Source organism: Oryza sativa, chromosome 1 (assembly GCF_034140825.1).
Source record: "Oryza sativa Japonica Group chromosome 1, ASM3414082v1".
Taxonomy (NCBI): Eukaryota; Viridiplantae; Streptophyta; class Magnoliopsida; order Poales; family Poaceae; genus Oryza; species Oryza sativa.
Genome location: NC_089035.1, coordinates 39,862,249 through 39,880,809, shown reverse-complemented (window position 1 = coordinate 39,880,809; position 18,561 = coordinate 39,862,249). Strand labels below are relative to the sequence as shown.

Sequence of the window (18,561 nt, the reverse complement as noted above, 5' to 3'; positions counted from 1 at the left end):
AAACTTTTACAAATTTCATTAGTACTGTAAAATTTCTCGTATGTCACCGTCTCTGGACGAGACGATCAACGCAACGGCCAGGACGAATGGTTGGTTGGCGCCGGACAACGTGGCTGAGATGGGCAGAAACCAGTATGCATCTCATCTGACGCTGCTCTTCTTTTAAGTTGAGTTGCTGGTAGGTGGTGGTGCTAGTCTCTGTGCCTTGTTGGCCATTATCGTGACGAGATATGAAACAGAAAAGAACCGAGAAAAAAAAAGAGATTGTCGTGACGAGATATATGAAACAAAAACGAGCTGTAAAAAAAACACAAAGGCGAGAAACAACGAACTATAAAAAAAGGAGACCAAACATGAAAAGACAAGCAATTCCCAAAAAAGAAAACAAAGATATGTAAAATAGAGATCACGAACTATAAAAGAACCGAGAAAAAGAAAGAGATTACAACTAATAAAAAAATAAAGATGAAATCGAATCATAAAAATAAAAGCAAAAGGTGGCCCATGCAGGTCTCGAACCTGCGACCTTCGCGTTATTAGCACGACGCTCTAACCAGCTGAGCTAATAGGCCACGTTGAACAGAAGCGAGTCATAATATAAATAATTAAACTTACTGTCCTTGAGATACCTTCAACAACAATAACTCAAGGCTGAAGACAATTGTCCCGATGATCTAACACCAACATCTGTTATATAAAATTTATCAAAGAGGTTTCAATTGTACATCAGTCTGAAGAACAGACTCGGGCCAACTTTTTATTGCACCTACGGTTACAAATCGGTATCTCTCTGAATAACTGTTTGGCCTCCTTTATTCTTCAGGAGCTGCACTGGACAGGAACTCCAAGATGCAGCTCTTCAGTTCTTGGAATTCTGATTCAGACAGAGACGCTTCGACCAAAAACCTGCATATGGTTGCTTCAGATGCTTCATCGTAGTCCTTCCTCCTCTTCAGTACCAAATGGCCACTGAGCTCCCAGACTGCTGGGTTTATTCTCATGTCGAGGAATTCTTGGCTCACTCTCCCGAGGGCCTGCTTCTCGGCGTAGCACTGATCGATCGAATCAGACGGAGACAAAATGTTTGTTATCCATTGCTACTGTGATATAGAGTGTGAAATTATTTTCAGAAGTTATGCAATAAGTGTTCTAGGGTAGTACCTGTGGTAGCAGGAACACTCTCTTGCCAGATTCAGAGATGAGGGCATTGAAAGGTTTATTATTCTCTTGCAAGAAGATGCAGACTTTTGAAACAACATCGGACAAATCCTCCAGGCATGCCCCTCCTTCAAATACAAAACCACTAACTGGATACTGAACCAGCTGAATAATGCTGACACCATTCCCCAGAGTCGTAAGCTTCTCCGTCAGTGCCTTCTCGACTGGATATTGCACTTTCAGATAGTACGCCTACGAATTAATGTGTCAACAGCAGGACATCATAAGAAATTTAGAGTTAGGACACGGGAAAAAGTTATGACATGACCAACCTGGAAGTGGAGATGATTGATAGTTGCGAAACCACCCAGACTGTTGTAACCAACTCTGAAGAATGGATCCTTTGCTTCACTTGCAACATACATGGCAAGTAGGAAGCTCTCTTTATCAACCCTTTGCGGTAAGCAATCCTGGATTCGAGGGATCAGAAGCACATGGCAGTAGCCAATTGGACTCACCTATCAAACAAACAATGGCAAAAACAGATCATGTGTGCACCATATTGGATTAGGATTTAGGCATAACTGTTAGAGGGGTGTAGCACTCACTAACATTGATCAAAATGGCAGTAGGAGAAGCTGCAACAGCATGAGGAACATTGTCGAAGTACTTTACAGAGTCATTCTGAGATTCTTTGAATGTGAAGATCACTTCCTCTGGGCTAACTTTAGTGAAATTGAATTTCACGCTATCAAAAGGCTGCAGGACTTGGTTCATTCCAAATTGAGTAGGCCGCTTCTTCTGGTCACGTCCTTCTATTAATGTCGCCACAAAATTGTGTTCACCAGGTAGTACCTGCCGCATAATTATATGGGATTCAGCTACAAAGAATCAATCAATTCACCAGAAAGTGCCCATAAATCTATTTGGAGAAGAATGTAACACCTTTGTCTCGCAGGAACTGATGTCATGGTGAAACAAACCCCTTGCCTTGCGGTCATCCCACTATATAACAATCATCCATGTTTCACTCCGGTTAGCACTATCATCAAAGATGGGCTAGATTAAATTCATGTTACTGAGGAGCCAACAATACAAACCTCTTTAAAAAGTTTGCGGACAAATGGCGACAAATTTGTGCCATTTTCCTCCTCTTTTCTCAAAGAACAACTCAAGTCAAAACTTCTATTGCCCATGCCTGTTTTCCTTTCAGCTAGCAGCAGTTTCAAACTATAAAAACATCAGACACTTTCCTGCAACATAAATATCATAGTTGACCTTTTTTTTTCTACTGTAATGCATTCAATAGAAGCTCCACAATATTATGAGTAACACAGATTAACAAATGTTCCAATTCCTTCATCTTTCTATGTACTGTATAATTCAAGTCATTTGAGCTGAAACTATGCTGTAGGCTGCAGCGAACAACACGGCAAGTGCACACAGTTTTAAAAAAAACTAGTCCAGATTACTCTTCACTCTCTGCTCCAGTCATAAAACCCAAAGGTTCAGAAACATGCTGAATCATAAGTACAAGTAAAAATCATTAGCTAGCAAACCATTTCTCTAGCTTAACCCTAACAACTCCTACCTTGCACGAGATGAACAACCCAAAGCACAAAAAGATAGCAGAGCTTGGAGACGCGAATTCGGATTTACCAACGAAGCGCCGCCGCGCCGGACGGGCACCAAATGCCGCCGGAGCAACCGAGGACGGAGCGAGGTGGGCGAGGAGAGGGGAGATGGGCATGCGAGCTGCTTCCTCTTCTTGATGAGGAAGAACTCAAGAAGAACTAGATCTCACTCAAAGTAAGCAAAATCTCAATCTCTCCCCCAAAACCAAACCACAAGCCAGTGGCCGGCCGCCCGCTGGATTGGTGATTGATTATCCGAGCAAGCAAAGACGATGAACTCTCACGCGAATCTCACATGGAGGATCGATGAACACTGGATCATAGAGCTACTTCTTAGGTCCACGAACATTTCTCTCAGATCAGCCATGAACTTGAGCACCCATGAGGCTACGAGGAATAAGTCTATTTTGCCTCCATCATATATCGAACCGTGTCCATCAATCACAAAACTGGCTATAACGCCTCTTCCATATTCAGAAATCGGTGTTCACCGAAGGATCATGTTTACGCCGGTTTTGAAGTTGGAGGACACTAAAGACTAGATTTGCACTTTTTTTTGAAGTTGAGAGAGATATTCATGCTTTTGGCGATTCACCTTCAGTGGTTGAGCAAGTTAACAGCTATTTAAGTGTTTTTATGAACTATTGAATGGTTATTTGGACCAATGTCTAGATATAGTTAAATATCGCTTGACACTTTTACTATTCGACACATATCTAGAGAGGATAATGTTGGCTGTCACCCGGTTTTGCGGTGGAGGGATGCGTTTCGATCAAAGATAAGACACGAGGGAGATAAATAGACTTATTCCAGGCTGGGAAGAAGAAGGCGCTCCACGGGCCGGGCCGTAATCTCCAATCGTTCATGGGCTCGTTCCTTCTGGGCCGCAGAAAGTGCCCCAGCATCCTGTGGCCCATTTCCACGGGTTGAAGGATAGCTCGCTGAAGCTGACAAGTGGGCCCCACCCGAGAGGACCGCGGGTGGTGGTTGGCGGTCTTCCCGACACGACCCCCGAATGGGGAGAACGGCGGCCGAGAATTAAAAGGGGGCAAAAACCACCGCAAAAAAAGGGGGCAAAAACCCTAAACCCTAGCAATCCCCACCCTCTTCCTCGCCGCACGGTTCCAGGGGTCGCCGCTGCCGTCGCCGCCGCCGCCGCCGACGACGACGACATGGCGAACCTCCTGAGGCGCGCGTCGCTGCGGCGCGCCGTCGCCGCCGTCGCGGCAGCAGCCGCGCCCTGCCCCGAGGTCGAAACTCCCCTCCTCTCTCCCCGCCGTATTTGACTGTGTTTTTTTTGCCCCCCTTGGTGGCCATGGAGTGTTCCTACTGGCAGCTTGTGCCATATGTGATTGCGATTTGGCATCCTTGCTGGGGTTTGATCGCTTGCGTTTGGTGAACCGCGCGGCTTATATGCCCTCGGCGATTTGCTCTGTGCCACCGAATGACCCCCATTTTGATCACTGAGGGTACCCCTCCCCTTATTTTGTACTACAAACCTAGAATCCGGGATTTTGGAGAAATGCCTATTAAGGCTATGTGCAATCTGTGTGCTTGGACAGATGCTTAGGGGAGTAAACTGTGTCTATTTTTGCCACGCTGGTGCTGCGTGAGGTGCTTGCCGCCAAGTGAAACAGTCGATGCTTGCGAGCGCCTGCATGAAAAATGGAGTGGAGAAGCACCTGAAATAACTAAAGCGTCCGTAAAATAGGTGTTCTCTATTGGACATCAAGGCTCTTGAACAGATGCTAAGGGATTTTTTTCCTAAGCATCTGTACTATTTGTACATGCCCTTTAATGCGCCATAAATATATTTTTTGCTTACAATAGATTAACCTGCAACACCAAAGGTGATTTAGGTTATTAGATTAGTGTAGCCTCCAGGGGTTTTCTTGAGGTTGCAACACATCTCCGTGTCATCTTTATCCTGACCTCACGATTTGTTTGCACCTTCAGACTTGTAGGTATTTGTATGCACTTAAGACAAATACTGGATCATTTGTGACACACACAGTATGCACAATGAAATTGATGAGAATGGAAGAGATTCACTCATAGTGTGCACTTCAAAACAAATACTGAAATCATTTGTGATACGCACAGTATGCATAATGAAATTAATGCGGCTGGAAGATATGTATTCATAATTAGCTTTAAATGATGCCGGTTGAGAATGAAACAATGCTGTTTAATCTTTCACATAAAAACCTTGATATGGTTTTGCTAATGCATCAATCTTTGTGCAGAGCTATAAGCAAGGGATCTGTGGCTCTACTTTCCACTGCCGGTATTTCTCGTCTAAAGGTAGTAGACACTTATTCCTTTTATGATTTATTATGTGCATACCTTACCTTAGATATACTAAATACTGCATCCCATGGCTCAGTTGCTATCATCTTAAATCTTGATATTACCTGTATTGACACATAAGTTACATTGTGAATTTGTGATGAAATTGAACTGCATGATTTTTTTTCTTTTGATTTATGTTTTATTGCTGCCATCTACTGAATCTTATATTTATTCTTTTTGAATCATCTACTTAGCCAAAAAGAAGACAAAGTCCAGTGGAACTGACTCTGGTGAAGAGAATCTGTCAAAGAAAGACTTGGCTCTACACCAGGCTATTGATCAAATAACATCTGCATTTGGGAAGGGCGCAATAATGTGGCTTGGTCGTTCTGAAGGTCGTAGAGAAGTACCTGTTGTGTCAACTGGGTCTTTCTCTTTGGATTTGGCATTGGGAACTGGTGGACTTCCAAAGGTAAGGATTCCTATGTAGTTACAAAATATCTTGTAAGTAGAATCTCACTTGTATCAATGTTTAATTTGTATTGCATGATATTCTTTGCAAATCTAAGTTCTGCTGAGTGTTAACTACCCTAAAAATTAGTCTTCTCTCATCATATGAAGTGTGCAAATGTTCTTTCATGGACAAAACATACTTTGTTTTGTATGAATGTCATGCTATTGTTCTCTGTAGGGTCGTGTTATAGAGGTGTATGGTCCAGAAGCTTCAGGCAAGACAACTCTTGCACTTCACGTTATTGCAGAAGCACAAAAGCATGGCGGTAATATCAGCACTTCGAACCTAATCTATATATTTTAGCAATAGCATATATTTTACATGAGAAAAGGTACAGATTATTCTGTGTTCTCCTTTAATCCAAAGATTTAGGCTAACAACATCTAATACGTATAAAAATTATTACCATGTGCTTAATGCTGTGAACTTGTGATGGTATAGTCAGTCAGATGCTTTTTATGTAGTATGCATAAGGGTTTTGCTGGCTTACAACTGCTTGACAGTGAAAGTGATCTTGCTAATTATGATGTGAACATAGTTCTTAAACTTGTCTGTTCAAAATATTGTACCATTGAGTATTTTGTTGACATCATCAGCAGGGGAGGCCCCCACGGTGCGCTATGTATTTTACCAAGCAGCTTGGTATCTGTGTAATAGCCAATAGCATTATAGTGTCTTTATATTTGGAGTTTGGAGAATGGAATATGACGAAACCAGTTTTAGTGTTTTAGAACATGGAATATGCTGACATTGTGTAGCCCAATATTAGCTCAAAGCCCAGCAACCATGGGATAAGCTACATATGCAAAGTACCTGTCGTGGGCTTTTGTCCTCGTTCGCTCAGAGGGGTTAGGGAATGCTATGTTTTGAGCTCACAGAGGTTATATAGTTTAATTCAGTGTAAACATTTAAATATGAAGGTGTTATTTGCTCCTTCATACTTCTAGATTACTAGCTTCACCAAATAATGTTGGTCTTCAAACACGCACAGAACCTACTCGGGAAAATCTGCCTGTAATGCAATTTAATGGAGCATTTCAAAAAACCATGAACCATTTGGTCTGGAAATCATGAGCACTGACAACTGCAAGTTCATCTAAAATAGAATTTGGACGAACCTAATATATACCTCACCGAGTTTTTGTTTTTGCTATTTTTCTAGGTTATTGTGCCTTCGTAGATGCAGAGCATGCCTTAGATCCAGCTCTGGCTGAATCAATTGGGGTCAACACCAGTAATTTACTTCTCTCTCAGCCAGACTGTGGCGAGCAGGCACTCAGTCTTGTGGACACACTGATTCGAAGCGGCTCTGTTGATGTTGTTGTTGTTGATAGTGTAAGAACCTGACCATCTATCCCCCTCCCATTTTTATTTTTCTTTTCGGAGCATTGCCTTCTTTCAAATTGATAATAGTGCACTTTCTGCTTAAAATTTTAATAACAATGTCCAATTAGCAGTTGGAACATGCTTATCGACACTCAACGTTAATAAATACAACTTCATTTATATGAGAAGTTTGCTAAGCAGTGCATCTTATTTTGTGACATAGGTAGCAGCTCTTGTCCCTAAGAGTGAGCTTGACGGGGAGATGGGTGATGCACATGTTGCTCTCCAGGCTAGATTGATGAGCCAAGCTCTTCGCAAGCTGAGCCACTCTCTCTCACTTTCCCAGACAATTTTGTTATTCATTAACCAGGTATTAAACATGTGCACTGGGCACTGCTCTTAGTGTTTGTTGAATTTGCTTTTTTCAATTTATATATCCCATGTTTTTGTTTGGTGAAGCGAAGGAACAAATTTAACTAGTCTTAAGGCTGTTAATTCCATGATGATTAGCTTATTAGCTGAAAAGCTCCAAAATACGTGACACTACAGCTAAATAAGGATGGTATTTTCAGAAACATTATTGTACAATTCAGACATTTGTTTACAGTGATGCAACTGATTCTACTTGAATCTTGTTCGTCGATCATGAGTTCTCACAGAGTGATCATTTGAACACTCGTTCAATACATTCTGTCCCATCATTACTATAGACTTATATTCAACCTGTCCCAGAAAAAAATTAAATACTTTGTACCCCACTAATCAATGCAGTCTATTCGCTTCATTTCTCTCAGTTTTATATTATTTGCATCCTTTGTATGTGTTATAGATCAGGTCTAAAGTGACCACATTTGGAGGATTTGGAGGTCCAATGGAGGTTACTTCTGGTGGAAATGCCCTTAAATTCTATGCTTCCGTTAGAATGAACATCAAGCGTATTGGTTTGGTAAAGAAAGGCGAAGAGGTAATTAACCAAGTCATATCCTTGACATTTACCTTATTTAGACAGTTAGTCAATACTTGACATATATGCACTGCTATGCCCATATCAAGGTTTCTTTGGAACCTAGTTTTTCACTCCTGCGTCATATCTATTTGGATAGCATCTCCAAAACACTGTTAGACACGTGGCACATGCATGCTTTGTATTTAGCCATATGATTTTATAACCTCATCAATCAAAATTACAGACCTAGTAACCTTACAGATTTAGCTTCAACATATTGTAGTGCTTCTTGAAATGTTACTGACAATTTTTACTTCTGTTTGCAGACTATAGGTAGTCAAGTGCTTGTGAAGATTGTGAAAAACAAGCATGCCCCACCGTTCAAGACAGCACAGTTTGAGCTGGAATTTGGTAAAGGGATATGCCGCAGTTCAGAGCTTATTGAACTTGGATTAAAGCACAAGCTTGTCAAAAAGTTGGGTGGTGCATTTTATTCTTTCAACGAAGAGTCATATCGTGGTAAAGATGCCCTTAAATCTTACCTCAACGAAAATGAAAGTATCGCAAAAGAACTGGAGACGAATTTAAGGAAATTGATGGAAACTCAAGCACCTAAAAAGCAGGAGGATGAAGGTGATTTCCTGAGTGATCTGCCTGAAGAGAGTCTCGCCACTGAAACATCCTCCGAGGAGGAACTGGCAGCTGTAATAGAAGCTTAATCAGTGATGCTTAATCAGTGATGATAGATCAACAAGAAGGAATATGCGCTGAGCAGTTATTCCACTGAACCATACATATTTTGGTTCTTGGAGATGTCATTTTGGCTGCACCGGGCATATAGAATGTGTGGAATTCGTATTTGAACATCCTTCAGTTGTCAAATGCCTGGAGCGAAGTGAGGTAGAGCCGGGGAAGGACCGGGGGGCTTACGTATGGACTTGTATGGTGGCTATTTAGACATTGAAAGGGTTATTAGTAGAATGTAACCATGTATATATGTCGCATATCTGGGATTCCTCGTCGGTTCTGGCTTGAGATACACTTACTAAATGCTTCTGATATTTGATTATTCCGGTTCCATTCCTGTGCGATTGTTTTGGGACTGAATGCTTTTGGTGAACACAAAGCTGCAATATGCCCATGATACAAGGTTAGGCCTGCTTTGGAAGTCAGAATGATGCATTGCCCTTGTTTGTACGGCCCATTTCTTAGCCGGTACTGTCCAACGCTCTATGTTTATTTTCTTACTGGAAAATAAAGAGTAAATTTCACAAAACTGTAGGTACTATGGTCAAACTATTACAAAACTACAGATTTAACTCGGTACATTACAAAACTACATTTTTTACTCCAAATTTATCACAAAATTACACATTTAAGATGAAGTGTTATAAAACTACATGTTTAGTAACTAAATTGTCACAAAACTATGGGTTTAGAAACAATTTAGTCATAAAACAATAATATTTATAGCTCCAGTATAATAATGGTGCTAGAGATTTAAACTCTAGAAGCTATATTTTTGTGATAACTTCAATATTAAATATGTAGTTTTGTGATACTTAACCTTGAATGTATAGTTTTATGATAAATATGGTGCTAAATCTGTAGTTTAGTGATACAACGCCTTAAATATGTAGCTTTACGATAGTTTGATCAAAATACATGTAGTTTTATAAAATTTACTCAAACAAAAATGGCCTTGTTTCAAGGAATGGCATTCTTCCACGTGGCAGTATTAATGCTACTTTTCGTTCGTTAGTTGGTAAGCTTGATGGCCTCCTTTTCTTAATCTTTGAGACCAGAAGAGAAGGTAAGGGGGTAGTACGACTCACCTAGTCCATCCATGATCCATCCAAGTGATAATCTCTCTCGTCTTTCGGCCATTGGTTGACACATTTATTCTAAAGAAGTCAACAACAATAATGAATGTCATGTGAGTATTGTTTATTGACAAGATAGAAACAATAGTAACAAAATAGCATTGCCTCCGGTCGAGTGCCATGTGCATTATCTAATGACATTGGACAAAATAAAGATACTACCTTGCTACTCCCACCTGTTCGTCAACTAAATATCTCAGTTCTTCCTGGATGAATTCTAGTAGTCATGATAGCAAAATTAACAATGGCTACATTCTCGAAATCGACAACAAATTTTAAAAGTTTTCTTAAAAAATGCTATTAACAAAATGTTTTCTCAAAGACCCACAAAAATAGGTCATCAACAAAATGTTACTGCCAGTAGCAAACCAACCACAACCAGAAGACTGATCTGAAGCAGCAGCATGAGTAATCAGGCCTGTCCTGGCTGCAGCCCTCTCCAAATCTCAATGCATGAAACCAACAACACAGCAGCATATCCAGGCGTTAATACGCACAACCACACATGCCCAGGCCCCGGCCTCTGCTTGTTCTTGCAGCCAAACCAGGGCAAATGCAACATTCAGAAATTCAGACATTCAAGAAATTCAGAGAGATTCAGAAAAATTCAGATACATTCAGGAAATTCAGCATGGCACAGTGTCCGTGTGGCTCTTGTCCTTGTCCCACATGCTCTGCACCTTGGAGCCTGGAGGCATCAACCTCACCCTCTCACCTCACCTCGCCATTAAAATTTCTGTGTGGAGACCGAGACCGATGCAGGGAGGAGGGAACATCGCCATATGCACCTCACATGCGAGGCAACCATTGCGAATTCTCAATGGCCTCTTGATCTTGACCAAAGGGGGAAGAACCACATGATGGTTTGGTATCTCCCCTTAGTTTTATGCCCCCCAAGCAAGCACACAAACACTGTCATTAGTGTAGATATAGTTATGGTTAGCAGTACTAAGTAGGAGCAGTAGTTGTTGTTGTTTTAATTAATTAGTACTGCTAGGTCACTTTGTTTGGCCAGTGTGTTGTGCAGTGAGTGAGAGAGAGAGGACTGAAATATATCACTGTGTGTGTGTCTGTCTTTGTTTATAGGTTGCTGCCGAAACTTGTGTTTTTTGCATGCACAATCCCAGCTTGCTCCATTTTCTTCTGGTGATACATGACATGAAACTAAAGTTTGGACTAATATATAAGTATACTATAGGAGTTCTTCTACATTTTGGCAGGTCTATGCTAGTTTCATCTTAAGCTCAAGCAGAAGACTCCATTTTATAGTAAGTATGAGTTCCTATCAAAAATCTGATTTTTACCATTTATTTAGTCCCAACATGCATGCTAAATTAACCACTAATTCTACAGTTCCCTGACAGAGACTACAAGAATGGATCAGAATTAAACTAAGCTAGTACCATCAAGAATGGAGAAGAAATTAAATCAGATGAACTGAATTCAGAGAGTTGTAGTAAGTTGCAACATTGCATCTGCATGAAATTAAAATCAGATGTACCTGTCAGCTGGGATACCGGGCGATATTATGCAGGTGTGCATTGACAATTTGACAGTACTCCACCACTTCATTCATCAGACGACATGGCGCCGAACAATTTACTCCTCCCTGCCGGCCCCTCTCTCTGCGAGACAATCATCTGCTCGAACTTAATCACCATCGACAATTTTCTCTGCCAGTAATTAAAGCTCGGCTGCTTCAAAATTAACTGCAACATCGTCTCAGAGAAAAACTGTCAGGCACCAGGGATGAAGAAAAGGACCAGAAATGCCGGGGAATTCAGATGAAAGTGGATTGAAAAAATATTGAATTGCTCTATCTGTTTATTAGTGTGCGCCATGCAAAGCAAGCAGTACGAACAGAGCACTGATTAGCTACTAGCTAGTGACTATTCAGAGGAGATGATCAGATGAACACGCACTACTGCACATTGCCCAAAATCTGGGAGAAAATGATTAATTCATCTTGACCATCGCTAACCATAGCTATTTGAGAGTATCAACTATTAAAAAGTTGAAAGTTTGTTTTAGAAAAGTATTTTAAGAAAATTTTATATAGAATTATTCATTTTCCACGAAACACAAAGCTGGGCAGCGCTGCGGGATGGCTGATCTCCTCTAGAAGTGTGGCATCGATAGTTACTCGGCTTGCCCTTTTTGCGCTCAGGATCTTGAGACGGCGAACCACATCCTCCTCGTTGCTCGGCAGGTCTGGCTCCGAGTGTTGCCGCCTTCTGGCTGGTCTGCCCTCTCTTCACCCCGTGGCAGTTGGTTCCAGGACTGGTGGCCGTCCTCCAGGGCCTGCTTACCTGAGCACCTCTGCGACAGCTTCGACTCCCTGGAGCTCCTGGTCTCTTGGTGTCTGTGGAAGGAGCGGAACTCTAGGTTTTCGACTACGCTCTCTCTTCGGTCCCAGTGGTTCTGGAGTCCATCCATGTGGAGGGCTATCTATAGTCTTTAGCTGGCGTCGCCGCTTTTGGGGATTTGTTGGAAGTCTAGCGTGGCTTAGCCCCTTCCCGCTGCTTGAAGTCTGTTTTTAGCCGCCGTAGTTTCTCTAAGCTTCAGTTTTTTCTTCTTTTGCTTTTTCTTCCTTCCCCTAGTATAAGCTAGTCTGGCTGATTGCGGTGTGTAACTAAAACTCTTTTTCTTCTAATATATTAACGTGCAATCCTTTTGCGTGTTCGTGAAAAAAGAAACATAAAGCTGGGAAACATATTAAAAAATATAATGCATCTTAGAATAATTCCGAAGCCGACACTGGTTGCATGAGCTAGCTAGTCCATTCTTTGATCAGTATAGCTATCTAGCTAGGAGTGTGATGTGTGAGCTAGCTGCCAATTTTTTTCACCCGTTTCGTAGCATCTCCGGTTTTCATGTGTGACGTGGACAGCTTAATCAGCCCCAAAAAAATGATAATTAATCAATTAATCTAATCTCGCACGGTTGAAGTTGACACGCATAAAGTTCGGTTTGACCGAGAAGCTAGAGCTTTATCATCATCATCATCAGTAATCGCTTTCATCCCGTCAAGAACACGCATAAACAAACAAATTAATTATTAAGACACTGTTTGTTTGTGGATTAGTAATTAGTACGATGTATGTGTTCTAGTTGTGCCACGTCAGCGAGTAATTAAGGATCGAGCTGTACACGTACGAGTACAACCAATACTTAGTTAGATTGCTAGCTGCAGGCAGGTCGTAGTATTTATAATTAGTCATTTTCATTTAATCGTTTCCCAACTGATCATATCTATTCCACCTCACAAAATGATATTAGAGGTACAACGAATTAATTAGATTGACCAAACCTAAAAAGGTTAAGAGGATTCAAGCTTGGCTGGCCGGAAATTTAGGCCCAGCTAGCTGGTGATGATCATTAGCTACCTCGCTCTATCCTTTGCAGCTCTCGTAGCTAGCTTAGGTTTTCAGTTCGATTGGATTAATGATCACGGATAAGTGATTGATTAAAGACAGTGATCTATCGATGGATCGATGGGGTTCATGAATTGGTTAGGTCCAATCTCCATTTCGAGCTGGTGAGGAGCTTAATTTTGTGAACGCGTTGTGAGTGATTAGTGTTCAGCTGTGTGTATTAATCCAAGAGATATGGTGATATGCATGTATCGATAGATCAAAATGGCAAAGCTGGCTACTCTAACGCGTAATCGACGAAGCTAATTAAGCTAGGAATTAAGCAGCTGCATCATACTATGTCTCATAGGCATGCAGGATTGCAGGCTGCTCCTGGTCCGAATGCACGTGGACTTAATTAGGGATGCATTGCGTGCACACTCCTTATCATCATTAATTAAGGCGTGTTTCAGGGTTTTATGAGACCTCTACACAACATTATGATGTGTTTAAATTCGTAATTCAATTAACTTTCTGATCTCTCAAACTTCTCTACAAATGAACTTTTATGCAGGTAATTATATACACAAACATAAATAGTTACCTTTAAGAAAACACACAAGTCTACAATTATATATACGCGCACATATGAGAGATGAGTGGTATATGTTGAGATCAATGAATTCGCCTTGGCAAAAAAATAATGAGATGGATCGACGGACAAAGTCGCCCAAAATGAAACTGAATTTAATCAACTGATCTTTAACCCTGATTATCTGTGACTTCTTTTGGCTCGCAACGATATTCTAAGTGCGTGCACATGCAGTGAGATGATCGATCGATCTAGCCTAATCTCCATTTCGGTTACACCAGATTGTCGTGAAAGCATGCAGGATTAATTGGTAGTTTTTTGTTTAATTATTTATTGATTTATTTCGACCGCCTGTTCCCCTTTCTCCGAGCCCTACTAATTGCTGTCGGTGGCGATGCATGTGGATGCTTGGCTAACCTAAACCTGAAATCCTGAAATCCCATGATCGATGCATATGGTCGGTACTAATTAAGCTTGAGATCAGTCTGATTAATCTCCAGATATAATTCCATTCTGCCTCTGATATCGCAAGAATCTCGCAGGGGCATGTGGGTATCACAGAGATGGTTAGCAAGGTGTTTAAGTTTGGTGAGACAAAAGGGGCTCATAACAGAACCGTGCTAATTAATTAGTGGTACATGAGATCGGCTAGATTTGCTCGAGATGCTTCAGGTAGTTATAATTGATATATATACTACTAATAATTCTCTTTATACAGTTTTAAATAATGATCTTCATAAATATTTATGTGTATGCATTCAAGCTTTCAACATGATTTTAATAAGATCAAAGATGAGTTATTGGTTTTTGTCTCTTTGAGTATATGTATTAGAAAGCGCATTCGCGGTGTGTAAGTGTGGTGTTGTGTATATAGTGATATGCATGCGTGCGTGTATATACTATGTGTAAGGAAAAAAAATCTCTTACCAAATTAAAGGGTGTGTGTTATGTTTCGTCTCTGAATAACTGGATAATTTGTGATGGTTATTTGAAGGTACAAACGAAATAATTATACATTGTAAACTTTAAAAATAGACTTTGAACAATATTTTAGGAAATTCATATATAAAACAATTTTTAAAAGCTCAAATCATAACACATCCAAACAAACACAGAAAGCTCAGAAAGCGTATCTCTGTTCATCTCAAACAAACACTCCCACACTAAACAATCATTCATCGGTATATCAACGTACACAATTTTCAAATAGATTGTACCACACAGATAAATAAGTAGGAGTATGAAATTTTTGCTCAAATTTTATCTAAAAATATTATCTCTTTTTTTTTCTCCAAGGACTCGAACCGATCTTCTGAATCCCGATTGGCCGGCAAGTTCAACGCGTGCATGGGGACCAGTAGTGCAGCTGAGCTGTAGCAGAGTGGTGGTCACTGGTCAGGCTCCAAAGCACGAGGACCTGCCGCGTGTACAGCCCCCCGTGCTGACCTGTCGCATTGATGGCCATGCCAGCTGGCGCGGACAGGGTGGCTCCAGCGTGGTGGGCCCCGCTTGCCTCTCTGGTCAGCGCGCGTGCTGGGCCCCACCCGTCAGTTGCTTCTACGTATGGACGCGAACGCTGCTGTGTCCGATCCCGTGGGTGGCGTGTCTCCCCGTCCACGGGAGCACAGGCCAATAATGTGAATTTTCAATTTAAAGCTGATTTTAATGTTTTTTCATCGAAATTTATTTTTTAGTCTTTGCTTTTATATTGCTAAGAACATATATAAAATTTTTATTTACAAATTAATTTTCGTTAGTAAATATGATGTGGCTCCATAAGTACAGTACTAACAGTTTTGTTCCGATATTGCCCTCGTTGGTGTACTGGTTTTGGAAAATGACCTTTGTTTTTTTCTCCTCTTGAATCAAGGGCTGTCAATGCAATTGGAATGCTGAGTTTGTGAAAGTCTGGCCAGTTTTTATACGGATAGTAGTGGCAAATCAAGTAGTATGAAATCGAAACACAGGAGCTTAGAGTTTAACATGTTCCAAGTACCTGTTGGCAATGCTCCAGATCACTCATACATGCTGAATTTTGGAGAAAATTTTAGTGTTTGTAAGTTATCTAGGGTTCTAAAGTTTTTATATATTTTTAAAATAGAAACAAAATTATTTATCAAATGTTATCGATGTAATTATGGTCTCACAAATATGCATTCATTGATTTATGGATTTAGAAGAGATACCTGTAGGTTTAAAACCTCGAATTCAAACTGTACCAAATATAGGGATGAGTGCACGTGCGTCGTAAGCGTTTGTACCGTGTTTTAAAATAAGGAGGATGCTACATGACGGTATTCCCATTCGGACGCAATGATACCTAAGAGGTATATACTCAGAGGGATCATCCCGTCCGAATGAGGTATCAACCGATACGTACCAATTAGCATGTAATATTTTTGAGGTATCATCCCGTCCAAACAAATATCGTCGTATAGTATTTTCCTTAAAATAATACTCTCTCCGTATTTAAATGTATGACACCGTTAACTTTTTGATCAACGGATACTGATCAACTTTTTAATCAGTATTCGTTTTTTAAGCATGACATAAATATTTTTATATTTGTAAAAAAAATTCAATAAGACGAATGGTTAAACATTGATAAAAAAGATCAATGGCGTCATACATTTGAATATGAATATGGAGGGAGTATAAAAAATGTGCCGAACATGCTCAAACACTGGTTTTGCTGGGTGCAGTGCAGGCCACCGACAGCCGCGTGGCCGGGGACGACAAGCCGGGCCAGCCGCCGACGCGGAGCGGCGCCGCCCAATTACTCGTGCGCGTGCGTGCATGCACGCCGCCGGCGGCCGGCCGGCCGGTCGGACCGCCGCCGCCTCAGCTCGTGGCTCCGTCTGATTGCCACGTAGGTGTACTGCATGTTCTTCTCATCAACACATGATCAATCTGATCCAACCAACCAACCCAACCAAACCAGCTTGCTAATCTCTCTCTTATCTCAGAAAATGAGAGATGCAAATAAATGGCCGATGTTTGTACTGTAAGTGATTAAAAGACCAACAGAAAATTGCTAAATCTCTCTCTTATCCTAAAAATGAGAGATGCAAATAAATGGCCGATGTTGTAGTATACTGCAAGTGATCGAAAGACCAGCAGAAAACAACTGTTCAGTGTTGATAAGAGAGGTTAAGTCAGCTGTTGATGGCATTGTTAATTACTGCTACTAGTTTGTTTAGGCTTCGTTCGTTCCTGGGCGATCCAGGGGATTGAGAGAGAAAAATATTTTATTTTCCGCGCGGACGCTTTCCAAACTACGGTGTGTTTTTTATAAAAAAATTCTATAGAAAAGTTGCTTTAAAAAATCATATTAATCCATTTTTAAAGTTTAAAATAGTTAATACTTAATTAATTATGTGCTAATGGCTCGTTTTGTGTATCTTTTCGATCTACCTAATCCCCTTCTCTTTAAACACACCCTTAGTGTACTGTTTGTACGTAAAAGGTGAAATTAATAGTAAATAGCTTAGGCCACCATATCTGCATGATGGGCATCAGTGATGTCGGTTTGACTTTTCCTACCAACGACGGATGGGTAACTAGAAATTCGAGTTCTTGCCGACAGTAATATACTTTTCCTACTCACGACGGATGAGTAGTACTGTCTCATTCTGTTTAAATTACTTATCTTTCTTTTTTCAAGTCACAAATTTATATCTTTAACCATCATGTAAATCCGTACAATTATATATGATTTCAGACTCACCATGATTTTTTTTCATAATATATAATTTACATGTTGTTAAATTATACAAATTTCTTTTGAAAAAAATTGATGGCAAGAATGTAAATGTTTGATTTAGGACGAAGCTAGATTGATAAGTGATTTGAAATGGAGTAAATAATTAATTTAACTGTGTTGTTACTCCTGAATCCTGATGCATTCATGGTTTCTGACTTCCCGAGAACTTAGGACAGTAGCAGTACTATGGCCGTGTTTAGTTATTTGGCCAAATTTTTTTAAACATACATACACATATTTAAAGTATTAAACATAGTATAATAACAAAATAAATTACAGAATTCGCAAGTAAACTGCAAGATGAATTTATTAATCCTAATTAATTCATCATTAACAAATATTTACTGTAGCACCACATTGTGAAATCATGGCGTAATTAGGCTTAAAAGATTCGTCTCGTAGTTTACCTGTAAACTGTACAATTGGTTTTTTTCATCCATATTTAATGATCCATGCATGTGTATTTGATATGACGGAATTTTAGAAGTTTAAAAGAAACTAAACACAACCTATGTTATTTTTCCCTTCTATCATTGGAGTCAATGCCGGTCAACTGCTGTGTCGTCTGACTTAAATTACTGCAATCACCAACGTAAGCACCTTAAAAATTCTCAAATTCTTTTAGATTATATGGAGATGGTCATGCCCTTTGATTTGCGCCCTTTCCAATCAGAAATGATTGGAATCTTTGGGTATTATTCTGTCCTTGTAGTACACAGTTGTGTACCTCCAGTATCTCTGCATTTTCTCTGTATACATGTGTTACCCGGTTCTGAATTGATATTCAAAACAATAATATTTTAAAAAAATTTCCTCCAGAAAGCGAGCTACTTTTGCATTTTTCTGAAATTAGGTCGGCACTCTGCTTCTTTGTTACTCATGTCTCAGTTTTAAATAATTAATTTCTCTTGCAAGCTACTACAGCTTTCTCCATGAATTCTGAATCAAAGTTAGTGGGCAATATTCTTGCGCCAAGTTTGTTGGTGCAGAAACATCCAGCGCTTTCAAAAGCAAAAAAAAAAAAAAGAGCCATAAAAGATAAGCAAAGAAAAAGAAATCTAAGACTAGATGATCAGTAAGTTGCTATCAAAGTAGCAAAC

General features: G+C 40.2%; 2 protein-coding genes and 1 non-coding gene across 5 annotated transcripts; 1 reads left to right on the top strand and 2 right to left on the bottom strand.

Annotated features, from left to right (window-relative positions):
- Nucleotides 1–498: 498 nt before the first annotated feature.
- TRNAI-AAU (transfer RNA isoleucine (anticodon AAU)) lies at nt 499–572 on the bottom strand. The gene has a single exon. It is a non-coding gene; the product is annotated as a tRNA-Ile (tRNA).
- A 103-nt stretch (nt 573–675) lies between these two features.
- Nucleotides 676–3,085, bottom strand: LOC4325042 (GDP-L-galactose phosphorylase 2). 3 transcript variants are annotated; one of them, XM_015774053.3, is made up of 7 exons: nt 2,818–3,085; nt 2,259–2,411; nt 2,104–2,163; nt 1,771–2,013; nt 1,491–1,676; nt 1,162–1,410; nt 676–1,052 (listed from the first exon to the last, which is right to left on the bottom strand). In XM_015774053.3, exons 2-7 carry the CDS (start codon nt 2,352–2,354, stop codon nt 813–815), a joined length of 1,074 nt encoding a protein of 357 aa, XP_015629539.1. In that variant the 5' UTR covers nt 2,355–2,411; nt 2,818–3,085; the 3' UTR covers nt 676–812. The 3 variants fall into 3 exon arrangements, with proteins under 3 accessions (XP_015629539.1, XP_015629544.1, XP_025878192.1); XM_015774058.3 differs by having other exon boundaries at nt 2,259–2,388; XM_026022407.2 differs by having other exon boundaries at nt 2,259–2,371.
- Nucleotides 3,086–3,862: 777 nt separating this feature from the next.
- Nucleotides 3,863–8,954, top strand: LOC4325041 (DNA repair protein recA homolog 3, mitochondrial). The gene is made up of 8 exons (XM_015756709.3): nt 3,863–4,042; nt 5,039–5,096; nt 5,339–5,556; nt 5,776–5,863; nt 6,761–6,933; nt 7,148–7,294; nt 7,754–7,888; nt 8,197–8,954. The coding sequence occupies exons 1-8, from the start codon at nt 3,965–3,967 to the stop codon at nt 8,587–8,589; spliced, it is 1,290 nt and encodes a 429-aa protein (XP_015612195.1). The 5' UTR covers nt 3,863–3,964; the 3' UTR covers nt 8,590–8,954.
- Nucleotides 8,955–18,561: the final 9,607 nt, after the last annotated feature.

Coding starts and splice junctions, on each gene's coding strand:
- LOC4325042 (XM_026022407.2), bottom strand. CDS start 2,908: ATGCCCATCTCCCCTCTCCTCGCCCACCTCGCTCCGTCCTCGGTTGCT. Junction 2,164..2,258: donor TCCGCAAACTTTTTAAAGAG/GTTTGTATTGTT, acceptor ATTGTTATATAG/TGGGATGACCGCAAGGCAAG. Junction 2,014..2,103: donor TCAGTTCCTGCGAGACAAAG/GTGTTACATTCT, acceptor ATTATGCGGCAG/GTACTACCTGGTGAACACAA.
- LOC4325041 (XM_015756709.3), top strand. CDS start 3,965: ATGGCGAACCTCCTGAGGCGCGCGTCGCTGCGGCGCGCCGTCGCCGCC. Junction 5,864..6,760: donor AGAAGCACAAAAGCATGGCG/GTAATATCAGCA, acceptor CTATTTTTCTAG/GTTATTGTGCCTTCGTAGAT. Junction 6,934..7,147: donor ATGTTGTTGTTGTTGATAGT/GTAAGAACCTGA, acceptor TTTGTGACATAG/GTAGCAGCTCTTGTCCCTAA.